The sequence below is a fragment of the Natrix helvetica genome (genome assembly GCF_964273705.1).
Source record: "Natrix helvetica genome assembly, chromosome: 3".
NCBI classification, from domain to species: domain Eukaryota; kingdom Metazoa; phylum Chordata; class Lepidosauria; order Squamata; family Natricidae; genus Natrix; species Natrix helvetica.
Window position 1 is genome coordinate 169,922,328 of NC_138549.1, and position 19,699 is coordinate 169,942,026.

The 19,699-nt window shown below is 41.5% G+C and overlaps 1 protein-coding gene across 4 annotated transcripts; it reads right to left on the minus strand.

Annotated features, from left to right (window-relative positions):
* Positions 1-251: 251 nt before the first annotated feature.
* YTHDF1 (YTH N6-methyladenosine RNA binding protein F1) lies at positions 252-18,429 on the minus strand. Of its 4 annotated transcripts, none has more exons than XR_014175123.1 (6): positions 17,621-18,307; positions 14,973-14,997; positions 11,751-11,830; positions 6,513-8,057; positions 3,777-3,931; positions 252-1,907 (listed from the first exon to the last, which is right to left on the minus strand). XR_014175123.1 is itself a non-coding variant. In XM_081949712.1 (6 exons), the coding sequence occupies exons 2-6, from the start codon at positions 17,645-17,647 to the stop codon at positions 3,902-3,904; spliced, it is 1,707 nt and encodes a 568-aa protein (XP_081805838.1). In that variant the 5' UTR covers positions 17,648-18,095; positions 18,331-18,429; the 3' UTR covers positions 2,249-3,901. The 4 variants fall into 4 exon arrangements, 3 of the variants coding, with proteins under 3 accessions (XP_081805839.1, XP_081805838.1, XP_081805837.1); XM_081949712.1 differs by lacking the exon at positions 252-1,907 and adding an exon at positions 18,331-18,429 and having other exon boundaries at positions 2,249-3,931; positions 17,621-18,095; XM_081949713.1 differs by lacking the exon at positions 3,777-3,931 and having other exon boundaries at positions 17,621-18,306.
* Positions 18,430-19,699: the final 1,270 nt, after the last annotated feature.

Here is a 19,699-nt window from a genome sequence, read left to right on the forward strand (position 1 = left end):
GTGATTTGAACTCGTCTTATTCATGTGTGCTTAGTACTGCCCTCTCATCTTGGAGCAGGGCACCTAGGAGAGCATAACCAAACCAAGTTCTGAGTCCTAGAAGCAGTCAATGCCATTTCCAGCCTTAACGTGAAGGTCTCTATCATCTTTTTAACCCATCTTAGTGAAGAAGGAAAGTGGTACGAAGAACTGGCAGGAGCCTAAGACTAAATAAATGGAGGGGGGGAGAAATGAAAGAACGTCACACTTGCTAAGTAGGTATTATTTATTAAGGCTTGTATTCTGCTAGAGGAAAAAGTTAAATCTGATGCGGCTCCGTTACTTCTTACACCAGAAGTAACAGACAAAGCTATATGTTCTAAATACAAGTCTAAATGATACAGCTTAAAACTTTCATTTAAATTGGAGGTCCTCTTGCGTAAATATTGTTTTTCAGAAGATATCTGCTTTCTAATATAAGTAAAAGATCCTCTACAATTAAACACATGCACATTCAATGTGCTAGAGCAACAGGCATGAGCACCAAGAATTCATGCTAAAAAAAAAATATTTTTTTAAACTCCGGTTGATGGCCATTTCTTCCGACAGCTTCCTCATTCCACAAAAACATGACAGAAGATTCATTTCTTAAAACAGTTGTTTGTTTTTTTACTCATCCAACAGAAAAAATAGGCACGCGCACACACAATCAATTTTAAACATCTGAAGCATAATCCATCGTATGAGTCTGAACTAAGATTCAAGATTAAAGCTCACCATTATTAGTATAAAATCTTAAGTGACTTCCTTGTGGGGGTGAGTAGGGGGAAAAAGGGGGGGACAGATTGAAAGTAATGACTTTAATATTAAAAAGCGAGAGGGGGGATTAAAAGCCACATTTTGCCCAAGCTCCTGCGATGTTGAACACATATTTTAAATGATTAAAAGCTACAGATAAAGCAAAAAAATAGGGTAGGGGCCTTGTCAGCTTTTTCTTGCAAGATATGATACAACGCAGATGTTCACCAATTATAGACAAAATAATTTAAGACGTAAAGTACAATCCATGAGGAATATTTCTCATGCAATATCCACAAAAGAATAATTGCAAATGATGAAAATGTACAATTGTGTTTGTGTTGAAATCCCATTTATACTTCTTGTATGCGAAATTACCCCAGTGAATTACGCCTTTTTGATTTTCTGTAAGGAAGGCAGAAGTATGCTTTCAAAACTTTTTCAAAAAATAATGAACGTGACAGATAAAGCTGAACTTCATAAAATAACCTGAGCTTGCTAAATTAAATGGTCAATATTTTTGACACAGATTATTTCTGAAATAATTTTTTTTAAAAAAACTGGTATTTTTGTTTCTACTTGCCTTAGGAATCAAACTGACGGTGGGAATGGCGAGACAAAGGGGATCTGTGGTACATAAATATAAAAGCAATGACTTTTCAGATTAGAAACATAATTTGTGCCACAATTAAAGGTCTTTGGAAAAAGGCTAATATTTTCAAAATCTTCAATTGTAGATGAACCTGTTTAATCAACTTTTTTAAAAAAATTAAAAAAAACAAGAAACATCTTTATTAATGGATTCTACAGCATTTTACATAGAAAAGATTACAACTTAATGCATATTCAGCTGGGCAAACAAAAACAAAACCCAACCTCTCCCACTACAGTGTACTTAAAAGATGCAAGATTTGAATTTCCCCTGCAAAAAAACATATTGGAGCTGAAAGCTTTATAATCTCCTGATGCCAGAATACACAGCACCAAGGCATTTTAAAAAAAAGTTTCAATTTTTCATAATCAAATTTAATATCAGTTCTAGTATGTATATATATATATATATATGTATATATATATATATAGCAAACCATATATGCTTATTCTTATTGTTTATTTTGATTCTGACGTTCCTGCAAAGAGAAAAACAGGAAATTAGAATGCGAAAACCCAATAAAAACTCTTTACCAGTCTTAATTTTTTTTTACAAGCCGCGTCACCCTAAAACAGTGTTTCTCAAACTTGGCGACTTTAAGTCCTGTGGACTTCAACTCCCAGAATCCCCCAGCCAGCATAGCTGGCTGGGGAATTCTGGGAGTTGAAGTCCACAGGACTTAAAGTCGCCAAGTTTGAGAAACACTGCCCTAAAACAATGGGACACCCAATCTTTGAAAATTTATATTTTGTTGCATGTACACTGTGGCCTGCATAGGATGTTACAAGATTTTCTTATAATAAAACACAAGGAAACTGCTTTCATGCCATGCTATATATTTTAAACATACCACGATATAGCTTTTTATTATAATTTTAACTCCTAAAGCTAAACTAGGATACCTAAAAGGCAGTGTTTTCTGTAAAAGTAAGGAATACTCCAAATATAGAGAAGTACATGTCTTTGTAAAATTACAAGTAACACCTTAAAACCAGGCTTAAAGGAGTATGTTTTATAGTTTTTAGAACTCTATGGAATGGAAAGGGACTCTGCTGATGGAAAGTGATGTAATCCACATTTAACTTTGCCTTTGCTTGGGGGAGGGGTATTCACAGCACGTCAGAAAATAGATATGAATGGATTATATAATGCAAAAACATTTCAAATGTTTGTATAAGGAACTGTAATCTTCAATGTAGCCTTCTTCTCATCAGAAATAGGTATGATAAAGTACATCATTTCACAAGCCTGTTACTTTAAGGGCAGAAAAACATTTTATGGTTTGTTCCAAAGGTGCTTTTTTCAAAAGGCAACAGGACTTTGGTTTTTTTCTTGAAGACGTTTCGCTTCTCATCCAAGAAGCTTCTTCAGTTCTCTGTTCAGTTCAACTGAAAAAGCTTCTTGCATGAGAAGCGAAACATCTTCAAGGCAAAAACAAGAAAGTCTAGTTGCCTTTTGAAAAAAGCACCTTTGGAATAAATCATGACCTCGATGACTGAGAATTTCCATATTTGTGGTTTGGGACTTTTTTCTGTGAAAACTTTCTGAAATCAAAATTTTAAAAATGGTAGCTCCAATATCCTGAACAAGTGATGGCTTCTGTTTGGATATGATCTTCAACAAGATGGAATAGCATCTACTTCCCATTCAACATCCTCTCATTCCTATTGATTTCATGTTTGCAAAGGGCTTAGACTAATAAATAGTTGGATAACTCCATTTTTTAAATGTTTAAAGGCCTTAAAACCTTTGTGAAACAAAAACCGTTTGGCTGATCAATAGGATAAAAAATATATATCCTAAACAAGATAAACCATGCAAATATTTGAATACTTTAGACCTGCATGCCTTCAAGGATAGTCTCAGCTATTTGCAGGTTCTGCATCACTTCTGAAACTGAATCGGATCTTAAAAACGGGGAAGTATAGTACTCGAAATACGTAATCTTCCAAGATTGCTCAGGCTGATGACCACTCCTTAGAAAAAAATTACTGCAGCCACACACTTCACGGCCTAAAGCATGTTCGTGCTTTTTTTTTTTTAAAAAAAAAAAAACTACACAGAAGCTTTTACATTACAGTAACTCCAAAGCCACAATCCATGGTGGTCTTTTAAGGTGAAAGAAGCAGAAAATGCTATCCAGAAGGCAAGTTTATTTTGCACCAAGAAACCTGCTTCCACCCCCACCCCCACCCCCGTAGGTATCAGTTATATGCATTAATTTGTCAGCCTAAATCTAATTGCTCTGTTGTATTCCGTAAATTATTTGCAAATATTTGATAAGTTAATGGTGTAGCTAAAAATAACCTTTTTTGTAAAATAAATAATGCCATTTAAATACAATAACCTGTCACGCCGTTATTGCAATGCGAGATCATTTTGTTCTGTGCTTCAGTGTCAACAATTGAAGCTGGTGCTGGCATACTGAAACTCTACAAGCAAATATTCAGTTGAAGACATTCTCTTCCGTTCCTAAGGGGATTTGTGAAGTAAAGGTACCACCTGAAATTTCAGGTAATTCAAGTAAGCTTACAAAAAGGACAGAAATACTCTGGTCTTATCTACAGTTCACAAACTAACAAGTTATCTTCAACTGGACTCCACTCCTGATGGCATATACCAGAGGTCTTCAAATTTAGCAACTTTTAAGACTTGTGGACTTCAACTCCCAGAATTCTCCCATACTGGCTGGAGAATTCTGGGAGTTGAAGTCCACAAGTCTTGAAGTTGCCAAGTTTGAGGACCACCCGCATGTATTTCTGCCACTTTCCCAGGGTGACATGAAACTACAGGTAGTCCTTGATTGACAAGAGTTCATTTGAGGACCATTCAAAGTTACAACAGCACTAAAAAAAAGTGATTTATGACTGTTTTACCCACGATCGTGGCAGCATCCCCCACATGGTTACACCATCAAAATTTGGATGCTCGGCCACTAGTTCAACATTTATGACGGTCGCAGGGTACCGGGGTCATGTGATCCCCTTGTGTGACCTTCTGACAAGCAGTCAGTGGGGAAGCCAGATTCACTTAACTACCATGTTACTAAATTAACAGCTGCAGTGATTCACTTAACAACCGAGGCAAGAAAGGTTGTAAAATGGGGGCAAAATTCACCCAATCACTATCTCGCTTGGCAACATCAATTTTGGGCTCAACTCTGGTCGTAAGTCAAGGAGTACCTGTAGTTTGCCTTTGCTCTTTATCTATATTTGACAGTCAAAATACATCTCCAACTTTCCGGTTAATGTCCTATTCAAATAGGAAGCTAAGCCATACTTGATTCGATGCTGCAATCTACCTGGGCAACGTGTAGATCAAAGAGCTCTTAAAACCAGTAACTATAAGCCTGACACCAGTGGAAAACCTGCAGCTGAGATACAATATAGTGCAGTAGGACCAAGCATTGTAACTGATAAAAAAAATAATTCTGCAAGCCTAATAGGCACCTAAATGTGGCTGTTTTAATATAAATATACAGAAACATTCCCCGGATGTCTCATTTTTAACAATGAACTCAATGTTACAGTAACTCTAGTTTACTCACACTTCTGACTTTTGTACTTGTTTTACCCTCCATTTTTATTTTATGCCATGTTCCTGAGAAAACTCGTGAGTTCTACCATACTGTGGATTTGCAATTTTTTAAAAAATAAGGATAAAATTCTTACATCGCAGCATTTTGGAGAAACTGAACAGTCTATGCTTCTATTTTGTGCTATGGCTTAGTTGTTAATGCCCTCAAGAGATATTTGATAATTTCATTTACAGGTGAATTTTATAGTCTTTATAGTCCTTTCCTTTTAAAACCTTATGGTTCATTTGGTTTTGGTTAAATCTATCATTGCCATAATGCTTGAGGATGTACTATCATATTGTATTAATAATGTCACAATCACATCAATTTTACACATATGAAAATAGCTCCTGTCATTGAGAAGTACACTAATATATTTTTTTTCTCAAATATGAGTGTTGTACAAAACTTCAAATTCAAAATACTTCACCGTCAAGGTTGGATCAATTGTTCTGTGTTTGAAACAGGCTTGCTCAATAATTCTGAAAGCATAATGAGCTTGAAACATCTCGAAAAAGAAAAGATTGAAACAGACCACTTTGAATAGCAAATAATTGCTTTTAGACAAAATGTGGCATTCTGGATTTGTAAGCTTTTGCATGCCTGTGCTAAGGAGATACCAACATCCAATTTGCGTAAAAAAGGCTTTCATTTCCACATGGATACTTTTTAAGCCCTCCCTTCAATTAACAACCAGAATAAGGAACAAAAAAACCCTGCCAATCGTAGGTGTCTTTCGTAGACGTCTCTTTAAAGCAGAAACACATCTTGCTCGTGCATGGGTGAGCGATTTATATTTCACTTACAGGTAGTCCTTGACTTATAACCGTTCATTTAGTGACTGTTCTAGGTTACAATGGCACTGGGAAAAAGGGACTTGTGACCATTTCTCACCCTTACAGACGTTGCAGCATCCCCATGATCACATGATCAAAATTCAGTCCCCTTGGCAACTGACTCCTATTTATGACGGTTGTAGTTTCCCCGGGGTCATGGGATCTCCTTGTGTGACCTTCCAACAAGCAAAATCAACGGAGGAGCCAGATGAATTTAATGCCCCCATTGCCAATTTAACAACTGCAGGAATTCACTTGTAACAACAGGTTGTAAGGTGGGGCAAAACTCAGTAAACAAATGTCTTACTTAGCCACAGAAGCTCTGTGCTCGGTTGTGGTCGTAAGTCGAGGACTACCTGTATACTACAAGCCCTGTACCATCCATTACAGCACTGAAAACTAAGCCATATTTAACAAAGCAGACACATCTCCAATTTTTGGCCTATTACAATAAAGCAGATTTGAAAAAAGAAAAGAAAGAAAGCTGTAGGGTTTGAAGCCTTATGGGTTAAATCTGAAGGACGTGTAATATCTTATCTTCGAAATAAGTTGGGTTTTTTTTCTTTTCTTTAAAAAAAAAAACACAGTCCCTTTGCAAACTCAATTCCCATTCACCTCCAGGGTGGACTTCTTCCCCCAACTGAATTAAAATGTTCTAAAGCCAGTTTACCTTTCGTACCACTTCTTCCTCCTCCTGGCGCTTTTCGTAATGGGAAAAGTCATCGAAGATGGAGGTCGTGTGCTTGTACATAGCAATAATTTTAAGCACTTGCTTCGCTTTTTCTAAGGGCACCTCCTGAGTGTCACGGGAGTTTGTCACTGGCTTGTTGTCATTGTTCTCCAGCCTGATGTGTCGAAGCTGGTTGTTGGGAACATCTTTCACAAAGATCCACTTGACGTCAAACTTCCCCTTCCATTTGTCCTGGGACCACACGCCGGCACTGGTGCCGTAGTCCACCGACGACTTCATTTCTGCTACGCCACAAAAATGTCCACTGCCGTTGACGCTGAAGAGTAAATAGACCGGGCCTTTACTATTCATCGAGCGGAAGGCGCTGTCCAAACGTTTGTTGCCGTGTTCTGTGCTACACCAAATGGAGTATTTGATGGAACGGTGGATATCGTCCTCAGAGTAACTCTTGATGATGAAGACGCGTCCGTTTTTGAGGTTCCACTCGAAATCCTTGGGGTTGTAACTGTGGGCGGCTTTCAGTTTTTCGAGAACAGGGTGGGACTCGCCTCCTCCTCCTCCTCCTCCACCAGGGATGGAGTTCGCTGGGGTATTCCCAGGCGGGTTGCTTTCGTTACCGGTTCCTACGCTTTGGCCAAAAGCTGCATTGCGGTTGCGAGGGGCCACCCATCGGTTTTGAGGGGGCGGCGGCTGAGGATTCTGGTAGGGCAGCTGGGTCAGCGGGGGTGGCTGGGCAGCAATTGGCTGGATGATCTGTGGCTGTGGGATAGACTGAGGAGAAGGGATCGGTTGTTGAGGAGTTGGGATTTTGGGCATGGGGCCTTTATTGTCCCAAGTACCTATGTCCATGTTATGTTTGATAGGCGGCGGAGGCAAAGCCCCTCCTATTACGGGCCCGCTTTTCGCTTTCATTTTGGGCTGGGGCTTTGCAGGTTTGCTAGCAATAGCAGCCCAGGACGTTGGCTTCGATACTGGCAGGTTGAGGTTCGATCCGACGTTGCCAGACAAGGCATTCGCCATGCCGGCACTGTTGACCACTGAGCCTACGGTTTTCACGGCGGAAGTCGTGACGTCCCCGCCGATCTTCAGTCCAACCATTCCCTGTTCGATGCTGTTCATCCCGGGCGCTTTATTCAAAGTATCGTTATGAAATCCCGTTTGCCCGTCCACAATGGTGCCCCCAAGGGAGCTGGGCGGGTAACTGTAGCTGCTTCCGTAAGCCGAGTTCTGGGTCTGCTGCCCCTGAGAGCCGCTCGTTCCCCATGCTGAGAAAGGAGGGTTTTCAGGGAAAAAATTAAACCGGTGTGGATAAATGTTGTTGCCCAGTCCGCCAGGCTGTCCAAACACAGCATCGTGCATGAAGTGGTGATCGCCGTTACTCAGCTGTCCATAGGTTGTGAGGTATGGGATAGGAGGGTCTCCTCCGGTTGACCAGGGAGCTTCACTCAGTGAGTAGGGAAAGCTAATAGAAGGTGGATAATAACTGGACAAGTAAGGATCGGTCATTGATGGATAGCTGTTGCTCTGTTAAACGACAAAGCCGCAATGTCAGATTCAGTTGTTTACCACATTATTTAAACTAGAAAAATATTCAGGAAATTTCAAATATACTCTACAACAGTGTTTCTCAAACTTGGCGACTTTAAGTCCTGTGGACTTCAACTCCCAGAATCCCCCAGCCAGCATAGCTGGCTGGGGAATTCTGGGAGTTGAAGTCCACAGGACTTCAAGTCGCCAAGTTTGAGAAACACTGCTCTACAAGATAAAAGACGTTGAGGTCCTTGGGTTCTCCCCGAGCTTGATGGTTTTCTTGCGGACGTTTCAGTACCAAACTAGGTAACATCATCAGCACTAGAAGGAAGTGGAGTTTGCCCTGATGATGTTACCTAGTTTGGTAATGAAACATGCGCAAGAAAACCACTAAGCTCAGAGAGCGCCAAGGACCCCACAATTCAGTGCTGAGTTACAAATATTCTCTTTTATTGATAAAAGACTGTAAATGCCTTAAACCTGAAAACATGTCTCTTGCTTCTGAACTCTTTCAAAATTAAGGCAGGACAATTCTTTCACATGGTTTCTCACCGACTGCTTCAAGGATTAATCACAAGGCACAGAGCAATTTGAGTAGACATGTTTTGTTTGAGAATCTGCCGTTTGGATAAGTGAGAAGTTATTTTTAACTTCTTTCACAGTACACTAATATTATGTTAGAGCTAAATTAACCTGACTGCTTTTGAACTGTTCTCAAACAATGTAACATTATGCCGTTATGTTAAATCTTAGTAAAATCAAATATTTGTAGATTCTTTGACTAAAGCATGTACTGATCTGAAACAAAGTAGATTCCTCTGTGCAAATTATGCATTTCAAAAAAGCTCCTGAAGACTAAATGCAGGAACCAGAGAGTGTTTTCATCTACTCCAATTAAGGAATATAATAACACTTCCACATTTGATTCATTAATATGTCGCATTACTTATTTTCCTACAACCACACAAATTCTGGCCTTTTAAAATCATCGTTACAGTCTCTTTGTTTCATGTTTTGTTTGCTCACGTAATCATTAATTTTCTTTCCATTCCACGCTCATTCTTGATTCAACTTACTTATTTAAAATCCCACTGCTTAACTGTCCATTTTGCTAGCTATTTTTGAAACCGTCTTTCTACTTAAGTGATTCCAGGTCATTTCACTTCTAGCCTGATCCCAGAAGCATCATTTTTTTGCAATACTTTCTGCAAATTTACCTTTGCAAGCTACATTGGCTCATTTTCTGTCAATGTTCATCAAACTCTCACATTGTTCTTAAACTCTGCACATGAATCAGGAGTCTTTGTATTATATCATGTAGCCAGTGCTATCTTCACTCAATCTCTCTGAAAGCTTATCTCTTCTGTTTACCTTTTTCTACAGCTTGAAATGCTCCCCGGCACAATGCCCTGGTATTGGAATGGCGAACCTATGGCACTTGTGCCACAGGTGGCACGCGGAGCCATTTGTCAAGGCACGCGAGACGTTGCCCTGTCAGCTGGCCAGTGTGCATGTGCGCACTGGCCAGCTGAGTTCAGCCTTTTTTAAAGCCATTTTTCGCCCTCCCCAGGCTCCAGAGGCTTTATAGGAGCCTGGGGAGGGCGAGAAGAGCCTCTCCTGCCCCCCCTCCACTGGAGGCTTCAAGGGCTTCCCTGAAGCCTTTGGAGCGTAAAAAAACGGCCCTATGGGCAAACCGGAAGTTTGGGAACAGACTTCCGGTATGCTCATGGGGTAGGTTTAAGCCCTGCAGAGGCTTCAGGGAAGCCTCCTGAAGGTCCCTGCCTCCGAAGGAGCGGGAGAGGCTGTTTTCGCCCTCCCCAGGCTCCTATAAAGCCTCTGGAGCCTGGGGAGGGCGAAGAAAGCATTAAAAAATGGGGGGGGGGGCTTACGCGCGCATGCGCACAGGGGGGGTCGCACAATTCATTATGGATGCAGCATGCCCGAACACGCCCCCCCCCAAGAGCTCCCCCACCTATGGCACACAAGCCAAAAAAGGTTCGCCATCGCTGCCCTAGTATTTGCTTTACAGCCGAGTTCCCCAATGTTTCTGGCTGGGGGGGGGGGGGGGGGGGGATGGTTCTGTGCAAGTGGTCAGCAAGTCCATGTGCAACTGCATTTGCAAATGCAGCGTGCATGTGCCTCTTGCTTACACAAATGGATTGTGCGCACACTGCTCATGCAAACGAGGATGCGTGTGTGCGTACCAGCTGTTTCCATGGCCCAGTTGCGAACCCCTCACCAGTGGCCCACGGGCCACAGGTTGGGGGACCCCTGCTTTAGAGGATTGGCCTAACCTTCAAGGTAGACCCGAGCAGTGCATGAAATAGGAGATTTATTCTGTGAGCGGATGCTTGTCAGGCCTGGAAGCCGTCTTTTGCATTGGACCTTCAGGCCTGCCACATTTATTGCTGTGGGAAACTGGGAGGGGGGATTAAATGGAGAGGAGTAGATATAGTCAAAATAACATTCCTTTCTCAGAGAGTCAAGAACATCCTGCCCTGCACCTGGAGTGGCGTGACTGGGAGGCATCTCCAGTTGGGACAGTGCCTGATTGGACCACGTGAGGGACATGTGGGGGTGGCTGGGCAGGGACTTGAACTTTCGTTTGGGTGGGGAAAACCTGGAAGCTTTCGGATTCAGGTTTCCCCAGATGTGCCAGTAGGACATCTCTAATAAAATAAAGCTTTGAGGAAACGCACACCTCAACGTCTTCTTTCATGGGGGGTTTTACTTGGAATCCTGACATCACTATTGACTACACATTAGTTTTTCAGAAGACTAGCATATCCTTTGAATTGGCAAATACACGCAAATCTTTCAAAATTATTTGAGTGACGTTAACCTATTCTGTGAAGCTGAAGCCCATTTTAAGTCAATTATTGACTAGAGCAGATATAGAAGCCAGCCATAAGACAAAGAGTTCTTATCAACAAGAAGAACCAATCGCATCTAGCAGAAGAGGTAAGCCATGGGTGCCATCTTCCAAAGAGCTACATTTGGTGGAACCCACAGGGGGGGGGGGCTTTTCTGCAGTGGTGCCCACCTTATGGAACATCACGGCTCCATGCCATAAACCTGGTTGTGTCATCAGGCCTGGGGCCTCAAGGGACTGGTGAGGTGCTGAGCGACTCCATTGTTGTTAATATCTTCTGCTCTCTTTTTTGGCCTTTCGATAACAATGTTTAACTATGTGCATTTGTGCCACTGTTTTATGGTTTTTTATTGTCAAGTTTTTCATGAGGTGGGTGGGCATATAAATATGATCAATAAGTAAGCCAATAAAATTTGAAATAGGAAGTCCTAAAGCTGGATTACAGAGTAGAAAGATACTACGTAATTTAATAAAAATTGGAAATATCAACTTAAGCCTGATTCAGTCAATCCCATTTAAATATTCTAAAATGGTAGCAGTTTCAAATTTAACCCACAAGAAAAATAATTTTACTTTGGATATGAGTACTGTATAAAGAAGTCATAATATTCAGGGCTAATGTGGATTTACTTAAACCAGTGCTATTATTATAAATTCAATGAGAATAATATGTATTCAACAAGAATAACATGAATTATAAGTGGCCTTTGATTCATTAAAAAAAAATCCTTTTAAACAAATTTCACTGCTTCCAACTGACATGTGTTTAAAATCCCTTTAAAAAATCAAATCACTTTTCAGGCATATAGACTAACCTGATTTGACTGTCCAGAAAGATAAGGCTCAAAATCATTGTCATGCACTGTATCCTTCTGATGAAGAGAACCATTTTGCACTGAAACAAAAGAGCTGCAATTATAACATGCACACTTTGAAGTTTCAATAAAGATCTGTTTTCTAAAGCAGGACGGTATACACAAGTAACTGTGTTTATTCCACAGCATTATCTATTTAGAGACGGGGAAAAGGTCAGATTTCAACATGATGAAAAACACTTCCATATGCCCTCAAGATACCATTGTTCCTTATAAAAACTATCTAAATGACAGTTACTGAATACTCTAAAACAGGTTTTTCAACAACCAGCAACAGTTTGATAAGATCAAGAGTAAGACTCACAGAATGAATTAAAATGTATTTGTCCAGGAAAGGAAAGCTGGAGCATTTAGTGTAAGCAGGAAGCCAAAGCTGAGAGGCCACCAAGTCAGCTAGCATGCCAGGAAAAAGATCAATAACATGCTGAATGAATGGCCCTTATAAAGCTCAACCCTTAAAGTATGACATGGATTCTGTATAGCACTTGTTAGTGGCAAGTTAGATTGATCTAAATAAGCAGACTTCTTTCTTTTAGATGATATGCACAGCGCTAATACTGTGTTTCCCTGAAAATAAGACAGGGTCTTATTTTCTTTTGATCCCCGAAATAAGCACTTGGTCTTATTTTTGGGGAGGTTTTATTATTTTTGAGGTGCATGAGGCGGCGAACATGGTCCTCTCATGGCTACTGCTGTGTTGTAATATTTTCAGGGAGGGCTTATTTTAGTGCATGCGCGCAAATGCCCGATTGGGCTTATTATCCAGGGAGGTCTTATTTTCAGGGAAAGAGGGTAGCATTTAGTAACTTATAGTGGTTTCTGCAACCTTTTCAATTTCACTCTAATAAGCTTTTTACATGTCCCTCAATGTGATAAACCATTAGCACAGATTTTTTTTTTTTACAAAACACAAGTTGCCAATCATGGACTACATCCTGTTGGACTGCATTCTGTCATAACAAATAATGAAGACAAATGCTAGGTATGTTCTAAGCTATGGCATTCTCTTATTTCATCCAAGACCCCAATGTGATTTTTTTAAACTTTGATTTCAAATTGGTTGTTTTAATGGTTTTTATGTATTTTTACTGTTTTATTATGAATGCCGCCCAATGTCATCATGTGAGTTATAGGCAGTTATAGGAATGCAATTAAATAGATTTATGTATGTACAGAAACATATACCGAAATTCCATAGAAACGATACAGAAAGTGGTAAACAGGAAAAGAAAAATTGACAGTCATTAATAGAAATGAATATGTACACTGCAATCATCAGAAAAATATGAGTTATATATATATATATTATATTGATCAACATTTACATATAGGTGGTCCTTGACTTATAACCATTTATTTAGTGACTATTGAAAGTAACATGATCATTTTCACACTTATGACTGTTGCAGCATCCCTGTGGTTACTTGATCAAAACTCATTTATGATTGTTCCAGTGTCCTGGGATCATGTGATCCCCTTTTGTGACCTTCTGATAAGCAAAGTCAATGGAGAAGCCAGATTCACTTAACAACTGTGTTATTAACTTAACAACTGCAGTGATTCACTTAATAACTTTGGCAAGAAAGCTCATAAAATGGGGCAAACTCACTGTCCTGCTTATCAACAGAAATTTTCGGCTCAATTGTTACATTGAGGACTACCTTTATATTGTGTCGAGTTTATTGTGCTAACTAAACTTTAGCTTATGGAATTAATTTCGCTTTAGTACTATTGCACTGAGGAGTAATTTGATTTTAATTGTATATGATATTTCATTTTGCATATGTAGTTTATACTGCATACTGTTACGAGAAAAGCTTAGTTAACAATATGAAATAAACAATTAAACTATGCTATAAACACAACCACCAGATGCTTTACCTTTTTATACGTACACATATACAGGTAATCCTTGACTTATAATAGTTCGTTTGTGAGTTTAGACGTTACAACAGCAATGAAAAAATTGAGTTATGACTGTTTTTCATATTTACAACCATTGCAGTATCCCTGTAGTCGTGTGATCGAAATCCAGACTCATATTTATGACAGTTGTGGTCCTGGGGTCATGTGATCATCTTTTGTGACCTTTGACAAGCAAAGGCAATGGGGAAGCCAGATTCGCTTAACAACCGGGTTACTAACGTGACAACTGCAGTGATTCACTTAATAACTGGGGCAAGAAAGGTTGCAGAATGAGATAAAACTCACTTAACAACTGTTTTGCTTAGCAATAGAAATGTTGGGCTCAATTGTGGTTGTAAGTCAAGGACTACTTGTATATGTATATACTACAAATACGTGATGTTAAACGTTTTTGAGAAATTAAAATTCCATGTTATCTATCAATGTAAACATATTATAGAATCTCTTTCATAATAAGGAGCATTTCTTTGAACATGTAAATGTTATCTTACTTTTGCATTTTGATGCTAAAATGTCAGGACTAGTTTGCTATTACTAATAAGATGTGCTTAATTATATTCAAATTCACAGCAGGTTGAACAGGATTGGTGATTTTGCCATTGATCTACTCCCTTTCAGGAACTCCCCCAGCAAATATCGCTATTTCAGATATAATCTCTACATCTTGCACTCCCAAACATGTTCAACTTTTTGGAAGGAGTGCTCCAAAAATAGCTTCAGTGGAAAAAGAGGGATGATGTGTCAAGACTCATGATTTATAATCTCATAATGTTCCAATGACAGAAGAAGGAGCTGTACTTGCAGTACAAAATTATTACCATCTTGGAAATTTATTATTTTTTACTTTTGATTTTTCTTAAGGGGGGAAAAAAACCACTCAAAGAGACTGTTCTGACTTTTAAAAAGTAAAAGGGTATGAGAAACAAGTGCCTACAGAGAACATTGTTTTAATTATTTTGAAGATTTAAATTTGTTTTAACTTTGTGAGGTTTTTATTCTGGAAAGTATAGATATTAATTTAAGATGAAATCTTGGGTAAAAATCCAGTAAGCTGCACAGACACTTACAGGACTGAATTTATATATAGGAATAAACCTCACTGAGAGTGATAAAGAAATAACAAAACAGAGGCTTTTAAATTTTTTAATGAATTACTTACAACCAAACATGTGTATGAATACATTCATATAAATCTGCTATCAGAAGAACTATCTTTAAGAGTAGAACTTTTCTTACCTTTATTATCTTGACCTTTTGCTCTCTGTCATGCCATAGCACAGGGTACAATAAAAGAGACAAAACAAATATTTGTCATTTGTTGAGAACTCAGAATAAAGCAAACTATCATCTATTGAAAATGTACAACAGTGATACAATAGTGTGTTATATATTCAAGGCAGATGAGTCTGTTTAGATATTTAAAACTAGGTAATTCTCAACCACAAGATTTTCTCTGGCTTCAATTTTACATTCTACAAGTGTTATGTTTTTCATTAAATATAGCATGATTTTGAAATTATTTGCATTTATTAAATCCGTTTACAAATGTTAACAGGGTATCGTGGCCTTTCAGGAGATTGGAAACAAACAATAGCCACATGATAATAATATAATGTAATGTGAATATTGAGGACTCAGTATTTTTGTTAAAGAGGAAATAAATGGGATGGAGAATAATTCAGAATTAGAGTACAGAAAATATTGATATGCAGTATATTTTAAATCTGAAATGCCTCCCAAATCTGTTTTGCATCTGAAGTGGGCATTGCCTACCACTCTGAAGTGTTTTGTGCACTAAATATTCTTTTTCAACAGTTGTTTTGACCATGAAAGACTTCCTAAAGGGTTTGAATTCAAAACTTTTCACAATCCCTTAATATGCATTTTATGTTACTAGATAAAAACATATAAAAGAAAAAGGAATGGCTTTCCTGGAGGACCTAGAAAAGGCAGCAAACACTCCAAGCGTCCAAATATTATCCAATGTGCAAGTTGAATTTCAACAGGAATATGCACATAGACATATGTATTTGCTCTTCCAGTATATAAAGAGAAACGGGGGAGGGGGGGAATGAAAATATCAAGAAAAAAGTCCTAGGAATTGTCTCTCTTGATACAATGAAAGGGCAGCATGTAAAGAACCAAGAAATGATTCAGAAACAAACTTAAGTACCACCTATGTCGCCTTGGGCAAGTCATGATGTCTGAGACTCAGATCCCTTAACACAGCTGTGCTGGCTGGGGGATTCTGGGAGTTGAAGTCCACAGGACTTAAAGTCGCCAAGGTTGAGAAACACTGCCTTAACATGTGGCTTATACTATTCATTTTACAGCAGCAGTAAATTTACAAGAAATAATATTGAACTATTTAAATACCACAAAGCAATTATAAGGGCAAAGATATACTTTTGCAGTCATGAGCAATAGTGCTTTGAGAAGTTTTCGTTTTTTTTTTTTTAATAAAAATTCTTCTTGGGATACAAAATTAGATGGGAATATTTATTCCCATCTAAAAGCCAAACTCCTAGAATGAGACTGATCTTTAAAACTGAAAGTGGGAGGGCCTGGGTCTATGAAGACTGAAACAGCTGACACACAAGAAGGGACGATTATAGAAAAATTATTAAAACGTCTGCATAAGGTTTGATGCTCAGAACAGAAACATGAAGGCGCTCACTGACATCAAGTACAGTAAAGAAAATAAAAGTATGGCCTAGAAGAGAAACAGGAAGCTTGAAGCTGGCAAGAACATTCCTGCAGAAATAGTAGCTTAAAACTGCTCAGGATACAGAAACTTAATATCCAGGGGGATCTGGTCTTCAGCAACTATCTAAAAATGGCTTTGGATGGCTTGCTCTGACCTAACCCAAGAGTCCAAATTCAGATCCACCATCCAAGGTGCTGTTGAAAGATGTGCCCCATCAGGGTTTCTCTTGGACTCAGGAGGAGGATCGTCCCCTCTCTTTATATTCTGACATTAAGCGGACACTCAAAGCCACCGGGCCCAGTCCTCCAAAGCAGTCTCTATAGCAGTCCTTAAAGGGATGGGGGGAGCCAAGCAGCCCAAAATCAAAGGTAGGGGTGGGTAATCTTTTAAGGGCCAAGGAGGCTCTTATTTAACAAAGGCCTGAAGGAAGAGAGGGAGAGGAGGGAACAGAGAGAGAGAGAAGGAAGGGAGAGAGGGAGGGAAGGAAAGAAGGAAGAAAGGGAGAGAAGGAGGGAACGAAGAGGTAGAGAAGGGAGGAAAGGAAGGGAAAGAGGGAGAGAAGGAAGGGAGGGAGAGAAGGAAAGAAAGGAAGAGAGAGAGAGAAGGAAGGGAGAGAGGGAGGGAGGGAAGGGAGAGAGGGAGAGAAGGAAAGAAGAAAGGAAGGGAGAGGAGGAGGTAACGAAGAGGTAGAGAAGGGAGGGGAGGAAGGGAAAGAGGGAGAGAAGGGAGGGAGGGAGAGAAGAAAGGGAGAGAAGGAAGGAAAGACGGGGAAGCCAAAGCCGTTCGTTCAAAGAGCAGAGAAGAAAGGGCCTTTCTCCTTCCTTTGAACCTCGCTGGCTGGGCTGCCTCCCCACACCCCAACCCCACACGTTTGGTTTGGACTACATCTCCCATCGTGCTCCCTGGCGAAGCCTGGCTTCGATCAAGGGGAGCTGGCGGAGGGGCAGAGAAAGGAAGCAGAGCGCCTTCCCCGCATCCATGGGGGGAAAAAAGCGCGTTATGCCCAAAGAAGGATTGGCCGAGCGCCAAGGAAGGAAAGCAGAGCTGGAAACGAGTTGGGGGGGGGGGGGGAGAGAAAGGGAAGGAATTAAAGAAGGGTAGCTGGAAAGGAGGAGGGAAAAAAAAGGAGGGATGCGGCCTGGTCTTCCTTCCCCCACCCACCCTCCCATCGACTTACCTGGGGGTCAACGCTAGTGGCAGACATCTCTCATGCGCCCTGAAATAAAGGGGAAGGGGAGCTGGGAGGGGGGAAAGGGAAGAGGAGGGGAGGGGCGGGGCCAGGCACGAGCGCGCTCTCTCTTTCCCTCCCTCCCTCTCTTCCTCTTCCCCCCTCCCCGAGAAGAGGGCCTATGCGCACGCGCGGGGGTGCGTGGGAAGGCGGGGGGAGTGAGGAAAGGGGAGCGGGAGCGTTAGGTCAAGGGAAAGGAGGGAGGGGGGAGGGAAAAGAGGGCGCCGCGCGCACGCGCGCTGGATCGTCGGTGCGCGCGCTCGTTTCTCCCCTCACATCCTTCGCTTCCACACACACACACAGAAGGAGATGAGGGGGACGGAGGGGGAAAAAAGGCCAGCTGCTGTTGCTGCTGCGCGCTCGCCGGTCCTTCCTCTCGCTTTCCCCGGCTCTTAGCCTCGAGATTTCTGGATCCTCGCCTTTCCTTGGGGAAAAAAAAAGAAAAACACGGAGAGGCCGGAAGGCAAAAGGAGACTCCCCCAGGCAGCCGAAGGAGCCTTCGAACTCCAATGGCGGCGGAGACCGGGCTCCGGTGACGTCAACGCCTCGGCTGCGCGGAGCATGCCGGGAAGGGAAGAAAAGGGGGGGGAAGCAAAGGGCCACCGCGCGCTCGCCGACGAAGAGTGGAGGGGGGAAGGAGAGAGGAAGGCATCACCTACTGGGCATGCGCAGGAGCGAGAGGGCCGTTAGGCCGAGAGGTGTCTCTAACGCAAGCCCGCCCAGATTTTAAGTTCCCGCCCAATCCTCCGTGGAGGTCGGGTGATTGGCAAGGTCGGCGGGTGGGCTCAGGAAAGAGTCGGAGCCAATCGGAATGACAAAAAAAGCTGAGGGGGCGATATCATGGCCGATCTCTGTCTCCCAAAATAACACCCACACACATCCACACCCATGTCTAGCCCTCACGCTCATTTTGAGGATGGGCGTGGGGAAATGGCTTCTTTCCCACTTGAGGCTGCTTCCTTTCTGATGTCGCTTGGCAGGTAGAAGTTCAACAGGTGTGCCCCGGCAATGTGGCCGAATGCTACCTGTTGAACTTTGGTTCCTCAATAGTCCCGAGGAGCGAAAAAAAAAGGTTGCCTTTTTCTGGCCTTATTAAGGAGAACCAGCCGATGGTTGAGTTCACACAAAGAGCACACTAACATGGTTTGTGTAACTGGATTTTGGGATAAGGAAAAGTAAAGTCCTACACTTAGGTAAGAAAAACCAAAAGTACACATATAGACTGGATGAAACCAGGCTTAATAGCAGTAACTTGGAGTCTTAGTGGACAACCAACTAAATATCAGCCAGCAGCCAAAAAAGCCAACGCAATCCTAAATTAACGGGGATACAATCAAGATCAAGTGAGGTACTAATAGCACTCTATAAAGCCCTAGTAAGACCACACCTAGAGTACCGCATCCAGTTTTGATCACCACACTATAAAAAAAAGATGTTGAGACTAGAAAAAGTGCAGAGAAGAGCAACCAGGATGATTAGCGAACTGGAGGCTAAAACAGGAAGAACACTTGCAGGAACTGGGCCAGTGGTGGGTTGCAGGCGGTACGCCCCAATACGGGTGTACCGGTGCCTGCCGGGAGCACTGGGTACCATTCCAGTCCGGTGCTCCGGAACCCTTATCTGTATTTGAGCTCTTCGGCGCTTCCACGTATGCACACAGAGTGTACGTCGCCTGCGTGGCGCTCCACCAAGCAGCTGAAGCGTCGCAGGAGGTAAAAATGTGTGCATGTGCTGCATGTGTTCATGTGCCGGACGCCGGGCCCCGTTGCACCCTACCGCTTGCACCAGGATCCGGAACCCACCACTGAACTGGGCATGGCTAGTCTAGTGAAGAGAAGGATCAGGGGAGACAGGAGAGCAGTCTTCCAATATTTGAGAGGCTGCCACAGAGAGGAGGAGGGGGTCAAGCTATTTCCCAAAGCACTGGAAGGCCAGACAAGGAAGAATGGGTGGAAACTGACCAAGGAGAGATTCAACCTGGAAATAAGGAGAAATTTTGTGACACTGAGATCAATCAACCTATGGAAC